Genomic DNA, 19453 nt, shown 5'->3' with positions numbered 1-19453 from the left:
AAAGGAGGCTTAAGGGTGATCTTATAGAGGTCTATAAAATAAGGAGGAGTATAGATAAGGTAGATAGTCAACATATTTTCCCAAAGGTAGAATAGTCTAAAATGTAGAGGGCATAGGTTTAGGGTGAGAGGGAAGAGATACAAAAGAGACCAGAGGGGAAATTTCTTCACACAGAGGGTGTTGAGCATCTGGTGGTAGAGGCGGGTACAATTTTGTTTTTTAAAAAGCAGTTAGACAGTTACATGGGCAGGGTGGGTATAGAGGGACATAGGCTAAATGTGGGCAAGTGGGACTAGCTTAGTGAAGAAACTGGGTGGCGTGGACAAGCTGGGCCGAAGGGCCTGTTTCTATGCTGTAAACATCTATGACTCTTATGACTCCACTCCCTGAAGGGTCTCCTGTCCCATCCCACATCTGGAATTTTATGTCTGGTTCACGCCCCCTTAACGGGGAAGCTCGTATTCTGCTGAGATCACGGAGATCCTGACAGTCCACACCCCATGACTCTCGTGAGGGTTACAACAGTGTGGATCAGCTCTTTGTAATATGTTTAATTTATACGGAGGCCTGCTTAAAATGATGAAAGTTATATTACATTTGAATTTGGTCTGGGAGGGAATATTGTGTCACTGATTTTATCACAGTTCCAGTGATATTGTTGTGAAATGGCGACACCTGATCCCCATGTAATCAGAACTACTGCTGAATGTGGGGAGAATGTATCACACTGCTTCTGTGATGTGTCCTGTGATTGCACTGTGTATTCAGAGAAATATGAGTCTAGGCTGTCGTTAATTGGTCCTTTTTATTCCAGTCTACAGGGAACGTCAGTGGGTGTGAGAGGTGCCAAAGCCTTGGCTGAGGCCTTGCCAGTGAATAAGAGCCTGACGATTCTGGAGTGAGTACATTTAATGCTACTGCTGAAGGTTACCACTCAATTACACAAATAGGACTTTTTTACTGTGTGTTGTACAAGGGCTGGTGGTAACCAGTCCAGTTCCAGACACTAAGTTACAGGCAGGAGATAACTGCCTCCAGAGGGATTGTATTGGAAACCTGGAGATGCCCTACTGGACGTTTGGAGATTATGTTGGGACTGATCAAGGGAATTGTCCAATGCTGAATGGTTTAAACCCCTGAGGATGCCAAAATTATGAAGAGATGTTGTTGGCGGGGAGGGGGACATGAAAACAGTTATGGAATAAATTCCAATTGAATGTATTACGATATTTGGGGTCCTGAGATAATTAAATGTGTTCCTGCAAAATTAAGGATCTAAGTGACCTGGAGAAAAGAGATAGGTGGGATTCAGGGGATTATGGATAAAGGATGGGTAGATGGAATGGGAGGATATCGAGAGAAGGTGGGTTGAGGGATATGGAAGGATGTAGATCAACCTTCTCCCCCACCCACCCAAGTTTATCCTAGAGTGTTGTTAGTGTTTCATCACATTGTCAGAGCATTAAGAAAATGTATGTGTGTGCGCACGCGAGTGCTTGGGTGAGTGAGTGTGTGCGGGTTAGTGTCTGTGTCCTGTGACAGTGCCCAGCCCCTGTGAATTCAGTGTGTTTCTTGTCTATTTCAGTCTTCGAGGAAACTTGGTGGGTGTGGCAGGGGCGAAGGCAATCGCCTCTGGTCTAAAAGTCAACAACAGCCTCCGGACTCTCAAGTATGTCCATCATTCATGTTTCAGTTTAACCTACATCCTTGGAAAATGTGTTTAAAGTACTTTAATTAAATGCAATCATCTCTGATATTATCTAGAGTAAGAGGAGTATGAGAGGTAGTGCTGGGCAATTGATCCAGGGGAGTGGAGAGTGACTATGGCCAATACTGGGCAGTGACACTTACCTGTTCCACAAACAGTGAGTTGCTCAGACAGTTGTTATCACTGCAAAAATGGCAAGATTCCACTGCAGTATCCACATCGAGAGAATAAGCACGAAAGGCAAGTAGGATGCAAAACGATACTCTTTTATTACAATACATAAATCTCCTCTCCCCGAAGGGTCTCCCTCCCCCTGCACTCAGGTCAGGATTTTTAAACTGTGAGGGCTCCCCTTGTTAAAGGGGAAGCCCCACCCCATTACCGGGAAGTTCATATTCATTGGCGGTCACGAGAAAAGGAATGGTACACAACCCCTGGCCTCCGTGGGGGTTATAACATCCACAAACAGAATAAGGTGAATAATTGGGAAGAGGGCCAGGATACCTGCACCCTGAACCCTCTGCTCTTTGCATAGCGTCTAGAAATACTGCGAGTTAGGTTGGGCCTCGATTTAATAAATCAGAACATCTCAGTACTGCATTGAAGGGCTGGCCAGGATTCTGTGTTCAAGTCCTGGAGCTCCTTTCTAATTCAATGATAAAAGTGTCACCAATCAAGTCAAACTGACACTTCTACTAACTTGTGGTTATTTATTGTCCATGCTTAGTCATCCTGAGGGCAGTTAAAAGTCAATCAAATAGTGCTAGATTGGAGTCATGTTAAGGCCCTATAGGAGGGAACAACAGGTTCTTTTGAAGGCACTAGGAAACCAGTTAGACTGATAATCCAACAGCTTTGTGGTCACGTTTATTGAAACCAACCCACAAGTGATCTGATTTCTTGAAATCAGTTTCACAACTGGTTATGTTGGGACTTGTGGCTGCTGGCACAGGACTGTATCTGTTTGGGTTTTGAAATGCAATTATCACTAAGTATCCTTTGAGACTTACCATTGTAATGTGACCTCTGCCATGAGGGACTCCTTGCAAGTAACTGTCTTACATTTAGTTCAATAAAGAGATTACACTAGAAAGACTGTAGTCTTTGAGCTCCTAACAGGACCAGTATATACTATAAAGAAGAACACACAATGCTGAAAATACACAGAACCTGGGTCACCTGGAAAGAGAAAAGGAGAGTTTTAGAGTCAGAAGGCAGTTGCCAATTCACTCCCAGAATTCCTTTTTGACCTGTTGAGTTGGAGACAAAGGAATTGTGGGAATTTCAGTGATGGACAATGAGAATAATCTGGGGGAGCGGGGTTTAGCCTTGACTCAAGATCTCGAGTCCACATAGAGCAAATTAAAGACAAGTCTTGGTTTAAAATCCAGTTAGGCTCGGAAATGAATGATGCAGTGGGTTTCTTGGCCAAATGGAATGCTCCTTTTCTCATTTACTCAAATAAAATACTCAGTTTCCGCATTTGCTGTTTTGCAGCCTTCAAGAAAATTCCTTGGGTCTGGATGGGGCAATGTGCATTGCGATTGCTCTGAAATACAACCACAGCCTCAGCCATATCAAGTACGTGTCTCTTTTGTTCTTGTTCTGGCCTATTTCACAGTCTGCTTGGTCCCTTTGCCACTCTTCTAGGTTTCTACACTATCCAAAGAGTAAAGTTACCCCCAACGTAACAGAGGTGATTTACTAGTAACCGAACCGCCCAGTGCACCTGTGAAGCGGTTGATATTTGGCTTGGTGCCATTGTATGCAAACTCCACATGGGAATATCCCGAACACCAGAGCCAATAGAGCAGTTAAATAATTAGATGCCAATCATAAACAATCTTTCAGGCTGTGATTCTGTTTTCCTTGTTGTCGAGGAAGTAATTGAGCATGGACATTCTTGTGACAGTATCCCAATGCTCTCTCTAACTATTGCCTGGTCTCATGTCTCTTTGTGATAAATTAGGTTTTCTTCTCTTTCCAGGTGCACTATGGCGTTTAAACCCATTGGCTCTTTTTCTCTTACAGTCTCCTGGGCAACAGGATTGGAGAATCAGGGGCAAAGGTCATCGCTGCTGAAATCAGAAGCAAATCTCCGCACTGCGTGGTTGAAATATGAATCAAATAGAGTCTGGACTGGAATCTACAACAGTGCTGACTGGCTCAGAGTGCCTCCTTTCTCCTATAACACACTCCATTGCACTCAAATGTTTCATACACTTTAAATTGGACAGCAGTTGGAGTCTCTGAATGATGGGCACTGGGTGTGGTGATCCCTGACCCTCAAAATCTAAATAGGACTATAGTTTGGATTTTCACAGCAGTTACTGATGAGCTACAGTGTAGAGATGCTCCCATTCACCGGAGTGGATAACGTCACAGCAGTGGCTGTATTTGAAGTGACTGAATGCACAATAATCTACTTTAAATCTATTCTCTGTGAAAAGGCAAAAGCAGCACTATACTGAATGGAGACTGACCCAGCTCTGTACAAAAGGCAGATTAACCCAGTACTGTATCTAATGCAGACTATTACATCCCCCCCCCCCCCCCCCCCAAATTACACCTTTAGAACCTGTCTGGGGTATTTATTTTGCCGGACTGTCCTATCTGTCACTGGGCAAAGTATGACTGGCGCTGATGCCAACTGCAGCCCATAGTACATTAGGATCGGAACTGCGCCTCCGTATCACAAAAATGTTGCTGTGGACCAGAGTGTTGTAGACCAGAGGGCAGAAATGTGGTTAATTATTATTCACAGATAAATCACAGGGAACATTCCACAGGATCAGTAGTAATGACGAGGCAAGTTAGACAACATAGTGATTTGATATCTTCTTGGATTTGTTTTGGTTTGAAAAACAGGGAGAGACAATATAAAATAATGGGTGCAATTCTAAAAGAGGTGCAGAAGCAGTGGGACCTGGGGGTATATGTACACAAATTATTGAAGATGGCAGGCAGCTTGCGAGCATGATTAATAAAGCATACAGGATCCTGGGATTTATAATTAGGGGCAGAGTCCAAAAGGGGGACGTTATGATAAACCTTTGTAAATTTGGTTCAGGCTCAGGTGGAGTATTGTGTGCAGTTCTGGGTACCACACTTTTGGAAAGATATGAATTAGAGAAGATGCAGAAAAAAATCAAGAGAACAGTTCCAGGGATGAGGGATTTCAATTACGTGGATGGATTGCTGAAGCGAGGGGTTGTTCTCCTTGAAGAAGGTTGAGAATGGACTTGATAGATGTGTTCAAAATCAGTGAGGAGTCTAGATGGAGTAGATAAGGAGAAACTGTTCCTTTTGGAAGGGTCAAGGACTAGAGGACACTGATTTCAGGTGCTTGACAAAAGAAGGAACATAAGGAATGTTTTAAAGCAGCTACGACCTGGAATGTATTACATGAGAGTGTAGTGGCGGCAGATTCAATTGTGGCTTTCAAAAGAGAAATGGATCATTCTCTGAAGAGAAATAATTTGCAGGGCTCTGGGGAAATAGTGGCCAATGGCAATTGTTTAATGTCCTTTGGGAACAAAATCTGCCATCCTTACCTGGTCTGGCCGACATGTGACTCCAGATACACAGCAATGTGGTTGACACTTAAATGTACTCTCAAATGGGCTGGCAAGCCACTGAGTTCAAGGGCAATTAGGTATGGGCAATAAATGCTGGCTAAGGCAGCGACACTCACATCCTATGTAAGAATAAAAAAAGTTGCTTTTGCAGTGAGCCAGGTGGACTGCCGAATGGCCTCTTTCTGTGCTGTAACCATTCTATGACTCTATTGTAAATGGAGCTGATTACTAACTCCTGACTGACAAGACTCAAGACGTAGAGTTGCAGACAGTTGCCTTTAATCCCCTGGTCGGTGTAACATAGACCATTTTGACATCTCCTTCCCACTAATTATGTAGCCTTCTGTGAAACTCAGCAACAGCAGTATCCTGACCAATTATTGCGTGATCAAGTTGTGCGGAGTAGCAGAGTAGGTAGGAGGCTTGTATGGATGGTCGTTCTGTTTGTATATATGTTATTTACAGCATAAATTTCTATTTATCTTTTTTCAGAAAATACACCAATAAAAATGATTTGACCACTGAAGTATTTGGGTTTAGGGGTGGTGATGTGGCAATGGTCTTCAGTTTCTGTATCAAAGTACCTGCTTCTTTCAGCCAACAGGTATTCTACCTATCAGATCAAACTGCACTAGGGGGAATAGTTCTGAGATCTGGAACTCCAAAACTACAGCTGTGTTTCTGCCCCGTGCTCCATGTGTGAAATATTTCTTCTGAACTACTTGTAAATAAGGAGCCATTTAGTTTAAAGAGCTGGTGTGGTTAAGAATAACACCATGTTGGGCAGCACGGTGAGGCAGTGGTTAGCACTGCTGCCTCATGGCCCCGAAGTCCCAAGTTCAATCCTGGCTCTGGGTCACTGTCCATGTGGAATTTGCACATTCTCCCCGTGTTTGCATGCGTGTTTTGCCCCCACAACCAAAAGATGTGCATGGTAGGTGGATTGGCCATGCTAAATTGCCCCTTAATTGGAAAAAATGAATTGGGTGTCATAATATACACCTGTATATCATGGTGCAGACACACATTGATGGACACACAGTGGGACCAATCAACACACACAACACCACAGCCAATCACCAGTGAGAGCACACGCACTATAAAGACAGGGGACATCAGAGTTTCCGCTCATTCGAGTTGCAGCTAGCTAGGAGGACAGAGCTCACAGCCTGCAACACAGACATTTACCATGTGCTGAGTGCATCGACTGGTTAGGACAAGGCAAAGGTCTTTAGTTAAAGCTAGTATCGTATTAACCCACAGTTTAAGTAAGTTTAAACAGTTAATGATTCAATAAAATAGTGTTGCACTATTTCAAGTGTTGGTGACCTGTATGTGATCCAGAACACCCAACACATCATGATACCAGGAGTGGTGGGATACTAGCACTTCTTAGACCTACCTGCAAGTGATCTGCCTTCCGCCAGCATTCCGTCATCCTGCGACATGGACAACATCAGCACACAGCCGCCGCTCCGCATCGCCGGCAACCTCGGGGCCAACTGGAAGATTTTCAAACAGCGCTTCCAGCTCTTCCTCGAAGCCACGGACAGGGAGGGCGCCTCGGACACCAGAAAGATTGCTCTTCTCCTCTCCATGGCCGGGGACCATGCCATCCACATTTTCAACTCTCTCACCTTTGCATATGATGAAGACAAGAGGAAGTTCAAGACGGTCCTCCTCAAGTTTGACATTCACTGCAGCATAGAGGTGAATGAAAGTTTCGAACGCTACGTGTTCCAGCAGGGTTTTCAGGGTAAGGATGAACCTTTCCAATCCTTTCTTACGCACCTTCGCATCCTTGCGCAATCTTGCAGCTACGGGCCCGCCTCCGACTCCATGATACGCGACCAGATCGCTTTCGGTGTTCAGTCGGACCCCCTACGTCAGCAGCTCCTCAAAGTAAAGTAACTCATCCTAGCGACCGCCATCGAGACCTGTGTCTTACATGAAAACGCCACGAGTCGGTATTCCCATATACAAGCTTCTGAAACGGCGCGGCAAGGTCCCCACAAGGCAGAACGGGTCCAAGTCATTGAGCAACTCCAGGGCCTCAGCCTGGATGAGGGCGGCCATTTTGTGCGCTTTTCACGGACTCCCGCGCTTGTACGCACCAAACGAGGGGACGGCGACGTTGAGGAACGTAATGTGCAGGCGCGCACCACGCACGATCGCACCGCGCATGTGCGGTGGCGCAGCGAACATGCTGACGTCACGACATGCGACAACCATTTAAAGCGGCAATGCCCCGCAAAATCTCGACAATGTCTACGATGTGGAAGACTTGGCCACTATGCTGCCTGCTGTCGAGCAGCTCAGCCTGCCAACTCACATCGCCTCAGCCAGCCTCGCAGGAATGTTCGGGCAATTAAACCCACCATCACCGAGTCCGATGCGGACCTCCCACACAGCAGTGACACCGAGGACCCGAAGGCGCCTTTTTGAGTCAGTGTCGTAACGAAAAACAGGCTGTCCCCGAAGCAAAGACACCAGCCGCTGTCGGTATACAGCATCGATCCAGACGATGAGTGGTGTGCCACCCTGATGGTCAACCGGTCCCAAATACGATTCCGCCTGGACACTGATGCCTCCGCCAATCCTTCCATTGGCCTGCCAGCTATTGGACTATAATGGCAACATCATTCCTGCTACCGGCTCGTGCCAACTTGAAGTGACACACAAGTCACGGAAAGCCATCATTCCTTTCGAGATTGTGGGCTCCTCGAAGGACTATCTGCTTGGCGCACAGGCGTGCAAGCTGTTGAACCTCGTTCAAAGAGTTCACTCTCTCTCTCCTGATGACACGCCCGCCTTCCAGGACGCTGACTTCAGGGCGCAACTCGATGCCATCATCGACCAGCACCGCGACGTCTTCGAAGGCATGGGCACGCTCCCATATACTTACAAGATCCTACTCAAACAGAACGCCACGCCTGTGGTGCATGCACCTCGCAGAGTCCCAGCACCCCTCAAGGACCGCCTCAAGCAGCAGCTGCAGGATCTCCAAGACAAAGGAGTGATCTCCAGAGTTACAGAACCAACCGACTGGGTCAGTTCCATGGTGTGCGTAAAAAAACCTTCCGGCGAGCTGAGAATTTGCATTGATCCCAAGGATCTGAATCGCAACATCATGAGGGAGCATTATCCAATTCCCAAGCACGAAGAGATCACATGCGAGATGGCTCGCGGCAAGCTCTTCACCAAACCTGACGCCTCAAAAGGATTCTGGCAAATACAGCTCGAGAAATCCAGCAGGAAACTGTGTACATTTAACACCCCCTTTGGCAGATATTGTTACAACAGGATGCTGTTTGGGATCATATCGGCTTAAGAAGTGTTCCACTGGATCATGGAACAAATGATGGAAGGCATTGAAGGTGTTCGCATTTATGTCGACGACATAATCATTTGGTCCACCACCCTGCAGGAGCATGTCAGTCGCCTCCAGCGCGTATTCAAATGCATACGGGAGCAGGGCCTACGCCTCAACAGAGCCAAATGCTCCTTTGGTCAGACGGAACTCAAATTCCTAGGGGACCACATCTCCCAGTTGGGTGCGCGGCCGGATGTGGACAAGGTGGCTGCTATCACAGCCATGAAAACGCCAGAGGACAAGAAAGCGGACCTCCGATTTCTGGGCATGGTCAACTTCCTAAGTAAGTTCATCCCTAACCTCGCCTCTCATACCACAGCTCTCAGGAACCTGGTCAGGAAGACGACAGACTTCCAATGGCTTCCTGCCCACGAGCGCAAATGGAGAGATCTCAAAACCAAACTCACCACGGCCCCGGTCTTAGCTTTTTTTGATCTAGCGTAAGAGACAAAAATTTCAACCGATGCCAGCCAATCTGGCATTGGGGCAGTGCTCCTGCAACACGATGAGGCCTCATCATGGGCCCCCGTTGCATATGCGTCACGCGCCATGACCCCCACGGAATAGTGCTACGCGCAGATAGAAAAGGAGTGCCTGGGCCTTTTGACCGGTGCGTCAAGTTTCATGATTATGTGTACGGCCTTCCCCAATTCATCGTCGAGACCGACCATCACCCGCTGGTCAATATAATACAGAAAGACTTGAACAACATGATGCCTCGCCTCCAGCGTATTCTGCTCAAGCTCTGGCGATACTTCCAGCTGGTATACACCCCGGGCAAAGACCTAATCATCGCCGACACTCTCTCCAGGGCAGTCAACACTCCGTGTGACCCAGCGGGATTCATCTGCCAGGTTGACGCCCATGTGACCTTTGTGGCCTCCAATCTACCTGCCATGGATGAACGCCTCATCCAAATTCGCCGCGAGACAGCGGCTGACCCTTTGCTACAGCGTGTCATGCGCCACCTAACAGATGGGTGGCTCAAAATGAAAATGAAAACCGCTTATTGTCACAAGTAGGCTTCAAATGAAGTTACTGTGAAAAGCCCCTAGTCGCCACATTCTGGCGCCTGTTCGGGGAGGCTGGTACGGGAATTGAACCGTGCTGCTGGCCTGCCTTGGTCTGCTTTCAAAGCCAGCGATTTAGCCCAGTGTGCTAAACCAGCCAATGCCCGCAGTTCTACAACATCAGAGATGATCTGGCGGTAGTCGATGGTGTTCTCCTGAAACTGGACCGCATTGTCATCCCGCACAGCATGCGCCAGCTCGTCTTGGAACAGCTACACGAGGGCCATCTTGGTGTGGAGAAGTGCCGCCGACGGGCCCGAGAGGCAGTGTACTGGCCCGGCATCAATGACGACATCGCCAACACAGTGCTCAACTGCCCCACTTGTCAGTGCTTCCAGCCGGCCCAACCACGTGAGACCCTACAGCCCCATGAGTTGGTCACGTCCCCTTGGTCCAAGGTCGGCATCGACCTGTTCCACGCGCTGGGCAGGGACTATGTCCTGATTGTAGACTATTTTTCAAACTACCCGGAGGTGGTACGTTTACATGACATCACATCGTCTGCAGTCATTCCTGTCTGTAAGGACACCTTTGCTCGACACGGCATCCCACTCACTGTGATGTCGGACAATGGCCCCTGCTTCGCAAGCCAGGAATGGGCCAACTTTGCCAGGAGGTACAACTTTGTGCATGTGACATCCAGTCCCCCTGTACCCCCAATCCAACGGCAAAGCGGAGGGGGTCCACATAGTCAAACGGCTCCTCTGCAAGGCTGCCGATGCTGGGTCCGATTTCTACCTCACCCTGCTGGCCTATCGCTCGGCCCCACTGGCCTGTCGCCAGTCCAGCTGCTCATGGGTCACACCCTGAGGACGACGGTGCCGTCCATTCACGTCCCAGACCTCAACCACGTTCCGGTCCTTCAACGAATGCAACTGTCTCGTGCACAGCACAAGGCGGCTCATGACTCCCGTGCAGCTGATCGCCCTGCTCTGGCTCCAGATGACAATGTCCGCATCCATCTTCCGGATGGTGGCTGGTCTGCAACCACTGTGGTTCTTCGGCAGGTGGCTCCCCGCTCGTTCCTGGTTCGTCTACCGGATGGCTCCATTCTGCGCCACAATCGACGTGCCCTTCGTCTCATTCCGCGCTCGCTACGTGATCCTCCACCATTACCACGCCCTCCTGTTGACCCTGACCTGGACTATGCAGAGATTCCGGTCACTCTGCATCCTCCTCACTCTGACGCAGTCCAGCCCGCTCCTCAGCCAGCAGCTCCTGACCCACCCTTGAGGCGGTCAACCAGAATTCGTCGCCCATCTCAGAGACTTAATTTGTGAACTTTGTGGACTTATGGGCTTTCTGATTTGTTCTGTTCTTCCGTTTAATCATTCAAGTGGTTTGTATATAGTGGTCATCTCGTTATTCTTGTGACACACTGTTTTTCTGCACCAGGCACCTTCCCATGTAAATAGCTTAGTTTTTATGTACATAGTCCTGTAAATATTTCGCACACACGTAGTCAGGAACATTCACCATACACTATTTATTGCCACGCAATACATATTTTATAAAAGGGGAGATGTCATAATATACACCAGTATATCATGGTGCAGACACACACTGATGGACACACAGTGGGACTAATCAACACACACAACACCACAGCCAATCACCAGTGAGAGCATATGCACTATAAAGACAGGGGACATCAGAGTTCCCGCTCATTCGAGTTGCAGCTAGCTAGGAGGACAGAGCTCACAGCCTGCAACACAGACATTCACCATGTGCTGAGTGCATCGACTGGTTCGGAAAAGGCAAAGGTCTTTAGTTAAAGGTAGTATCGTATTAACCCACAATCTAAGTAAGTTTAAACAGTTAATGATTCAATAAAATAGTGTTGCACTATTTCAAGTGTTGGTGACCTGTATGTGATCCAGAACACCCAACACATCATTGGGTACTCTAAATTTATTTTTTAAGAAGAATAACACTGAGGCACGATCAATTTGACTACAGACGAAAGTTGAATCCAAACTGAGGCTTTATTGGCATCAGATATGCGGCCTCCCACAGCAGCTGGCGAAATGGCTGCGAGCTGGAAGACACGCATATTTATACCCCACCTCCTGGGCAGAGCCAGCAGGCAGGGGCCACAGGCGAACCTGTAGGGCAGGTTCTACCGTACATCCTCTAATATAAGTACAACGGTGGTTTACCACATTCACCCCCTGTTAAAATTGAGTCCGGCAGGAGTGGTGGATAACTATATACAATCATGATTTTAATATTTACAGAGCAAAACAAATGTATCTTGGCGTCCGGTGGACCGGTCAGAGGTTCAGCCAGTCCGGGGCCTTGATGGTCCTTTGAGAGCGACGAAGTGGTGACTGCGATGTTGGTGCTGACCTGGTCGGTGACTCCGGGAGCGTGCCAAAATCCTCTTCATCGACGAGCGTGGGCAGGGGGAGGACGGACGGTCCTGTGGAGGGTGGTGGTGTGAGCGACGGGGGAGGGGAGGGTGGCGCCGGGGCTGGTGTGGGGGTGGAACCTGCTGGTGCCAGGTCCCTGGGGGAGACAGTATCCTGGCGGCCGTCGGGGAACGCCACATAGGCGTACTGGGTGTGTAGCCGCACAAAGGTGGGGATGGGCGTAGAGACGGAAATTTTTGAACTCCCTTCCCTGGACTGTGAGGTTTGCTAAACAAAACCCCTTTATCTCCACTGAGTGGGAACCGGAGGCCAGTGAGATTTTTTGATTAACAGGGTGGATGAGGAGGGAACAGCGCCTTACCGTGTCGGGGTGTATGAAGCTCTCCGTGCTCCCAGAGTCAATTAGGCAGGACGTCTCGTGGCCGTTGATGAAAACAGTCGTAGCGGTTGAGAGTGTTCGAGGTCGAGATTGATTGAAGTAGTTGGGGTTGTTATCCTTGGAGAAGTGAAGGTCGAGAGGAGATTTGATAGATATTCAAAATCTTTAAAAAAAAAATTTTTTTTATTAAGGGCAGCACGGTGGCACAGTGGTTAGCACTGCTGCCTACAGCACTGAGGACCCAGGTTCGAATCCCAGGCTGGGTCACTGTCAGTGTTGTGTTTGCACATTCTCCCAGTGTCTGCGTGGGTTTCGCCCCCACAACCCAAAGATGTGCAGGCTAGGTGGATTGGCCACACTAAATTGCCCCTTTTTTGGAAAAAATAATTGGGTACTCTAAATTTATATTTTAAAAAATATTCGGAAGGTGGTGGGTGGGCCGGTAGGTGGTAGCGGTGGCCAGCGTACGACTGGGTGAGCAGGGGTCCTGGGAGGCGGCGGAGTGGTTCCAAAATGGCGGCCCCCATGGGTCGCGCGTGGCGGGTGGCATCGAATGTGGCGTCAAAAGATGGCGGCACCCATCGGTCGCTCGTGGCGGGTGGAATAAAAGATGGCGGCGAAGATGGCAGCCCCCACGGATCGCACATGGCGGATGGCAGCGGCAGATGAGGGGAGTCCCGACACCAACAGGCAGCGCTGCTGGGCCTAGGAACTTTAGGGACAGGTCGGGCCCGCCAGACATTGGCGAAGTGGCCCTTCCTCCCACACCCGTTGCAAATCCGTTCAGGGCATCGTTGTCTGGGGTGCTTACCCTGGCCGCAAAAGTAGCATCTTGGGCTTCCGGAGTTGGCGGGCTGCTGCATGGCACAGGCTTGCACCGCACTCGGGTCGGGTGATGGCGGCGCCCACGAGGATGCCGCGTGGTCGGAGGTGTAGGCCTCCATGTTCTGGAAAGCCACTTCCAGCAAGTTCGAGAGCTGCACTGTCTCTGGGAGGTGAGTGTACCCCCTTCTAGCAAGCGCTGGCGGATGTAATTGGATCTAATGCCCGCGACATAGGCATCCTGATCAGCAGCTCCGTGTGTTGGACAGCCGATATCGCCTGGCAAGCACAGTTCCGGCCGAGTACCCGCAAGGCACGCAGGAATTCGGCTTGTGATTCTCCGGGGCATTGTCGCCTCGTGGCAAGGAGGTGCCTGGCATACACCTCGTTTACTGCCTTTACGTACTGTCCCTTCAGCAGCATTATCGCCTCCGTATACGAGGGGGTGTATCTGATAAGATGGAAAACTTGCGGTTGAATATTTGAAGCTTTTGGAGGTCAGTGACTTCGTCGGTGGAGGATCCGAGGTAAGCTTCGAAGCAGCTTAGCCAGTGCTCGAATGTCGCAGTGGCGTCGGCTGCTTGTGGGTCCAGCTCCAGGCGATCAGGCTTGAGTGATGAATTCATCTTAAAAGTTTAGCTTATTAAATTGATGTGCTATCAATTAACACAAGACGAGTAGTGAACGAAACTGTGGCTTTAATAAACTTAACAGAAAGCCTCCTGACCACTGATCCCGAACTGGGGCAGGGCTGGAGGTCAGCCACCTTTATACCGAGCCCAAGGGGAGGAGCCTCAGGCGGAGCTATCAGGCAGTGGTTTACCACAATACATGTAGTACAGTAACAGTTTACCACAATACATATAATACACTAACAGTGGTTTACCACACTCCTCCACCACATTCACACCCTCAAGGCGCCACAAAAACAGCTTGCACAGGGTTCTACAAACCACAGCCCCCCACTCACCTCACTCTCGTTCACTAGCCACCATCACTCAGCTAGCAAGGTAGCTGCCCAACAGGAGCCCATCCTATCCAAATAAACAAACAATGAATAAAGCCAGGCCCCTAATCAAAACCAAAAATTCCCCCCATCCCCATTTCAGAAATTGCTCGGCACCCTATTCTCTTGTCCCCAACCAAATATCCGCTCAAAGCCTTTTGGGGCTCAAAGAGCCTAGGACAAAGGGAAATAACCCCCCCCACCAACCGAGTCTCATGCAAGCCCCCTTCAGTTCAGTCGATATTGCTGCCGAACTGGCAAGTAGGAGGCAGACTCGATAGGGTGAAATCGGCGCTTTAGCAGAGCGGGAGGCAGTTATACACAGCCTTCAGCCACGATAAATGCCTCTGTGTCCTCTGCCAACTTGAAAAGAATGACCTTGGGCCTTGTGTCTAACGCCCAGGGTCGCTGTGTATATCACACCAAATCGCACCCCACTCTGCCAAATAGCCAATTCCACCCTGTTGAAAGTCACCCTCCTTCTCGGAAATTCTGTGGTAATATCTTGGTATATGCAGATATTGCTACCTTCCCACCGCACCTCCTGATTAGCCCATTTTAGGAGCCGGTCCTTTGACTGATAGCTGTAGAAAAACACCGCTCGCGGTGGGTCATTCCCTCATGGCTTTGCCCGAAATGACTGGCGGACCTGATTAAGCATGATAGGGGCCCCTAGTCCTCCTCCCCACCAACTTCTACAACATCGGCTCTAAGTATTCAGTTGGGCTTGGACCCTCCACTTCCTCAGGCAGCTCCACGATCCTCAGGTTATGCTGCCTCAACCTATTCTCCAGGTATTTGACCTTCGCTCTTCAGCCATTACTTCACTCTTCCACACTCTGCAGTTTCAGATCTAGTGAAACCAACTGGTCGCTGCGCCTCCTTCAACACCTTGCCATGCTGCCGTACCGTCACCAGCTCCTTTCCCATCGCCTCCTTTACAGGTGCCAGGGCCTCATTCACTGACTTTCTGAGGGTCTCCACCATTTTCCTCCCATGCCTCTCAAAATGTTTGCTGAACTGTTTATCGAATTCGACAGCCATTACCTCCTCCAATGTATTGACTGTAATCGGCATGGCTCCACACCTCTGACAGACTACCACGTCCTCCTTTTTAAATTATGTTTCTCCTTGTGTCCTTGGACATCTTTATCCCCATAACTCTCGAATAGGCTGGGTTCGCCCAACAATTACTCCCGAAGATGGGAGAAAAGAATCAAAAATGTACAACTCTGGCTGGAGTTACCTTCCATGTGACCACCTTCTACATGACACCACCGGAAGTCTCAGAGATATTCAGAATCATGAGGGATCTTGACAGAGTAGATCAGGAGAAACTTTAAGGTTTACACGATTATGAGGGGCATGGACAGGGTGGATAGGGAGCAGCTGTTCTCTTTACTTGAAGGGTCAGTTACTAGATGACACAAGTTCAAAGTGAGGGACTGGAGGTTTAGGGGGGATTTTGAGGAAAACATTTTTACTCAAAGGGTGGTGACGGTCTGGAATCCACAGCCTGGGAGAGTGGTAGAGATGGGTTGTCTCACATCCTTTAAAAAGTACCTGGATGAGCACTTGGCACGTCATAACATGCAAGGCTATGGGCCAAGTGATGGCAAGTGGGGTTAGGTCAGCGGTTAAGGAGTTTTTCATGCGTCGGTGCATACTCAATGGGCCAAAGGGCCTCTTCTGCAGTATTATTCTGCGATTGTGATTCTGTGATGCAATTCCTCAGTGAGAAATTAATGGAGTAAACTATGGGCTTGGTATAACTACAGGTTGGATATTCTGCAACAAACTGATATCCAGGTGTGTTGACTACAATCAGCGTAATTGTGAGCAACATGGTGTATGTCTCAGTAGCAGTAACAGTCATGTAGGTCCCCCACAACCCCAGTAATGGAAGCCGTCACTAAAACGGCACTAATCCTAAAGATCAGCACGGCACTCCAGATAAAATTCATGACTTATCCAATTACAACGCAGTAATTGCACAGTAACTGAAAGCTCAGTACTGGCCTAGGCCAGGGATGTAGTACACAAGTTAGACCAAACCTTTTCTGCTTCATTGTGACAATGTGCAAGAACCTTAATGGATTGGAATGAAACAAGCACATTGTACAAAGCAACATGCTGAGATTTATTTTGCTCCCGAGGTGTCAATAGCAAATAAGGAATAATTTACACCAAAATATTTAATATATATTTACCAGGACAGTAGCCTCTGTTTCATTTTGATCTCCAGTTATAAATCACAAGCATAAAATAAACTCTGAATAAATACAATTAAAACAAATTTGCAAGAGACACATTTATCTGAAAAATGGAGAATGCTTTTATGTTTGAGGCTGCTATTACAGGTGGAATATGCTGGTGAAATCCTACATCTTACTCTGCACAGGGCTGTGTTAAGTTTGTATTGAACAGAAAGTCTAAACTACCTACTTTGTTCTCAGAGCGACTTCCAAGCCAGACAATTTCAATTATGACTCGTGTTATAATGTAGAGGCACTGACCATCTGTCATCTAGGTTGAGGCTGGGGTTATGGTCTAATGTAGCTGCTTGGAATGAGCTGAAGGTAAACCTTTCTAACTAAAAGGAAAAATGCCTGGCACAGCCCTGATTCACACATGAAGGTTTACCTGAAGGAATCAGAACACTTAAAGCTCACAGGTTCTGCTTTAAATTGGATTAATGTCTACCATTGCTGGAGATTAGGAAGAAGTTGAATGTAACAGTATCCATCCTTGATACGCAATCTGTAGGCTGATCCAATTGGGCAGCAGCAGCTTTAGGGCCTACAGATTTAATTGACACTCATTCACCAGTTATTATCCAGGCCTCCAGATGAAGCAGGTTGAGTTGGTGGTGTTACACCAGAGATCTAAACTATCTAGTGAACATAGCTCTGTCAGTTAGTCTGAATCCATATTGTTAGCAGCTGGGGAGAAGACAGTTGTTTTACTATAGCATTTCCACAATGAGATTCTGGGGAGGAACCAAGAGAAATGTAGATAAAAGAAGATTCTGCAGAAAACTTCAAAAAAAGATTTAATTATATCCTCCCCTGAGAAGTAAGCAGCACTGGGTAAATGTAGTTCAATCTGCTTTGTCAGGGCTATTTCAATACACAGTAAATGAATGACAACAGAATAATAAATCTGGAAAGAAAAACTTTCAAACACCGGGGGAAAAAAAGTTGATTAAAAAAATTCTAAATTGTGATTTGCTGCTTTGATTACTGCTCCACCTCTCTTTGAAATAGCAGCAGTTTGTTGTGTTCAGAGTTTGGAGCTGTGGGGGTGATGATGTAAGTGGTGTTACTGCAGCATGTTAAGAATCTTGGAGCACAATCTGATGAATACATTGAGGAGCAAGGGAGTCAAACAGACAGCTGATTAAACGTTCCACCTGTACAATAAACAAAAGTCATGAAGAGTAATTATTCACCTCATAAACCACAGGACTAAGGTACAGGACTAATAATTCACCCTGCAAAACAGCTCTCACAGCCCCTCGCCACAACTCCCTCCAGATTGACTCTTCACTTATGAACAAGCCTTGCCATCAATTAAATATGGTGGATGACTGTATCCAAGTTATGGTCTTAACAGAAACCTGGTTCAGGGGTGGTGGTAACTTTGCCCTGAACAAAGTCTCCTCATTTGGCTGTACATTCCACTATTTGCTTTGCCCAGATAGTCGCAGTGGCACTTATCACCGAATCACACCTACTCCTCTGGTACTTTATCCTCCTTTGAGCATCTCCACTCATCTCAACTCCCTTTCAAAATCCACATTCTCTACTTCCCAAGTAAGATAAAAATATTTGCACCAAAATATCTTCACTGCTTACCTCCCTCAGCCTCTGCACTGACAAACCTCTTGGTAATCTCAAACTTCATCTTAATTTATAGTATGCTCTCTCCTCTGAGTTCACTATCTTCTTATCCTTCCTAAATTTCTCCCTCCATATAAACTCTCCAGCGCATATTCATTAGAATCCCCTTGCTCATTTATGTGGCCCTATTACTCCCATTGTGAAACACTGATATGGCCATCTCTGATCACTTCCTTCACCCACATCCTCTATCCCATCTAAAAGCTGCTTCCTTCTGGATCTCCCAACCCCAACCGACAGACACAAACCTGAATTGATATGGCAGATAACTGGTAAGCTATTCATTTCCAGGTTTGATTGGACCAGACAAAGGACCATCATGTCCTGTTCTTGCCTGCCAAAATTGCTCACAATTCCACAATCATCCTGAAATGCAAAAATAACTTCTGGCTTCTTTCTCTGGTGCAAATCATTTTCTAAAACCCTTTTTTCCTGTCCCCTCCACCTTCACCAACAAGTATGTGGACCTATGGAGTTATTTATCTCTAAGATCAAGAGCAACTGAACAGCTGCCTCTCCCATGTCTCTCCCTTGCATTAGTCCCACCAGACCAAACTTCCTCTAACGATCCCACTGCCCTAGACCTGAACTTTCACCATTCTCAACCTTCTTTCCTCCCTCATGTTCTCCAAGGACCAGATTCTGACTGTGACAAAGGTAAACAATCCATTGTCCTTCTCAACCTGTCTGCAAGCGTTGACACAGGGGTACAGTCTCGGTGCAAAAGGCACAGGGGTGTCGAATTCTTACAATATTCACAAGAGCTTTTTGGTGTCTATGTCATAAGCCTCACATAGAGAAGGGGCAATTTGGACTTAGTTTTAAGAAATGAAGCTAGGCAGGTAGAAGAGGTGCCATTGGAAGAACATTTGGTAGCAGTAATAATCTGATTAGAACCAGAGTAGTTTAGAAAAGCAGAAAGAAAGACAAAGTGCAAAAGATTTAAATTGGGGAAAGGCCAATTTTACTAAGCTATGATATGATTTAGAAAATGTGGACTGGATATAGCTACTTGAAGGTAAATCAGTCTCAGAGCAGTGAGACGTATTCAAGGAGGAGATAATGGGAATTGAGAACAAACATTTTCCCACAATGACAAAGGGTGGAACTCCCAAATCTAGAACCCTCTGGATGCCAAAGAGCATACAGAATGGATAAGACAAAAAGGGAAATGTCAGATACCAAGAGTTCAATACTGCAGAAAGCAGGAGGAATATAGAAAATGCAGGGTAAAATAAATCAA

The 19453-nt window shown here is 47.4% G+C and overlaps 2 protein-coding genes across 8 annotated transcripts in view; one reads left to right on the top strand and one right to left on the bottom strand.

The window, feature by feature from the left end:
* Positions 1-6538, top strand: part of nlrc3 (NLR family, CARD domain containing 3) — a 117341-nt gene extending 110803 nt beyond the window's left edge. For all 5 annotated transcript variants that reach the window (XM_072481334.1, XM_072481331.1, XM_072481332.1 and 2 more), the window contains 4 exons: positions 815-898; positions 1586-1669; positions 3206-3289; positions 3740-6538. In XM_072481334.1, the coding sequence (XP_072337435.1) occupies positions 815-898; positions 1586-1669; positions 3206-3289; positions 3740-3830 (343 nt within the window). In that variant the 3' untranslated portion in view covers positions 3831-6538. The remainder of the gene's footprint in view (positions 1-814; positions 899-1585; positions 1670-3205; positions 3290-3739) is intronic.
* Positions 6539-16405: 9867 nt separating this feature from the next.
* Positions 16406-19453, bottom strand: part of LOC140394270 (dynein axonemal assembly factor 8) — a 120220-nt gene continuing 117172 nt past the window's right edge. For all 3 annotated transcript variants that reach the window (XM_072481328.1, XM_072481330.1, XM_072481329.1), the window contains one exon: positions 16406-17720. In XM_072481328.1, coding sequence (XP_072337429.1) covers positions 17643-17720 — 78 coding nt within the window. In that variant the 3' untranslated portion in view covers positions 16406-17642. The remainder of the gene's footprint in view (positions 17721-19453) is intronic.

Source organism: Scyliorhinus torazame, chromosome 17 (genome assembly GCF_047496885.1).
Source record: "Scyliorhinus torazame isolate Kashiwa2021f chromosome 17, sScyTor2.1, whole genome shotgun sequence".
Taxonomy (NCBI): domain Eukaryota; kingdom Metazoa; phylum Chordata; class Chondrichthyes; order Carcharhiniformes; family Scyliorhinidae; genus Scyliorhinus; species Scyliorhinus torazame.
This window is presented reverse-complemented; position numbering and strand designations above follow the sequence as displayed.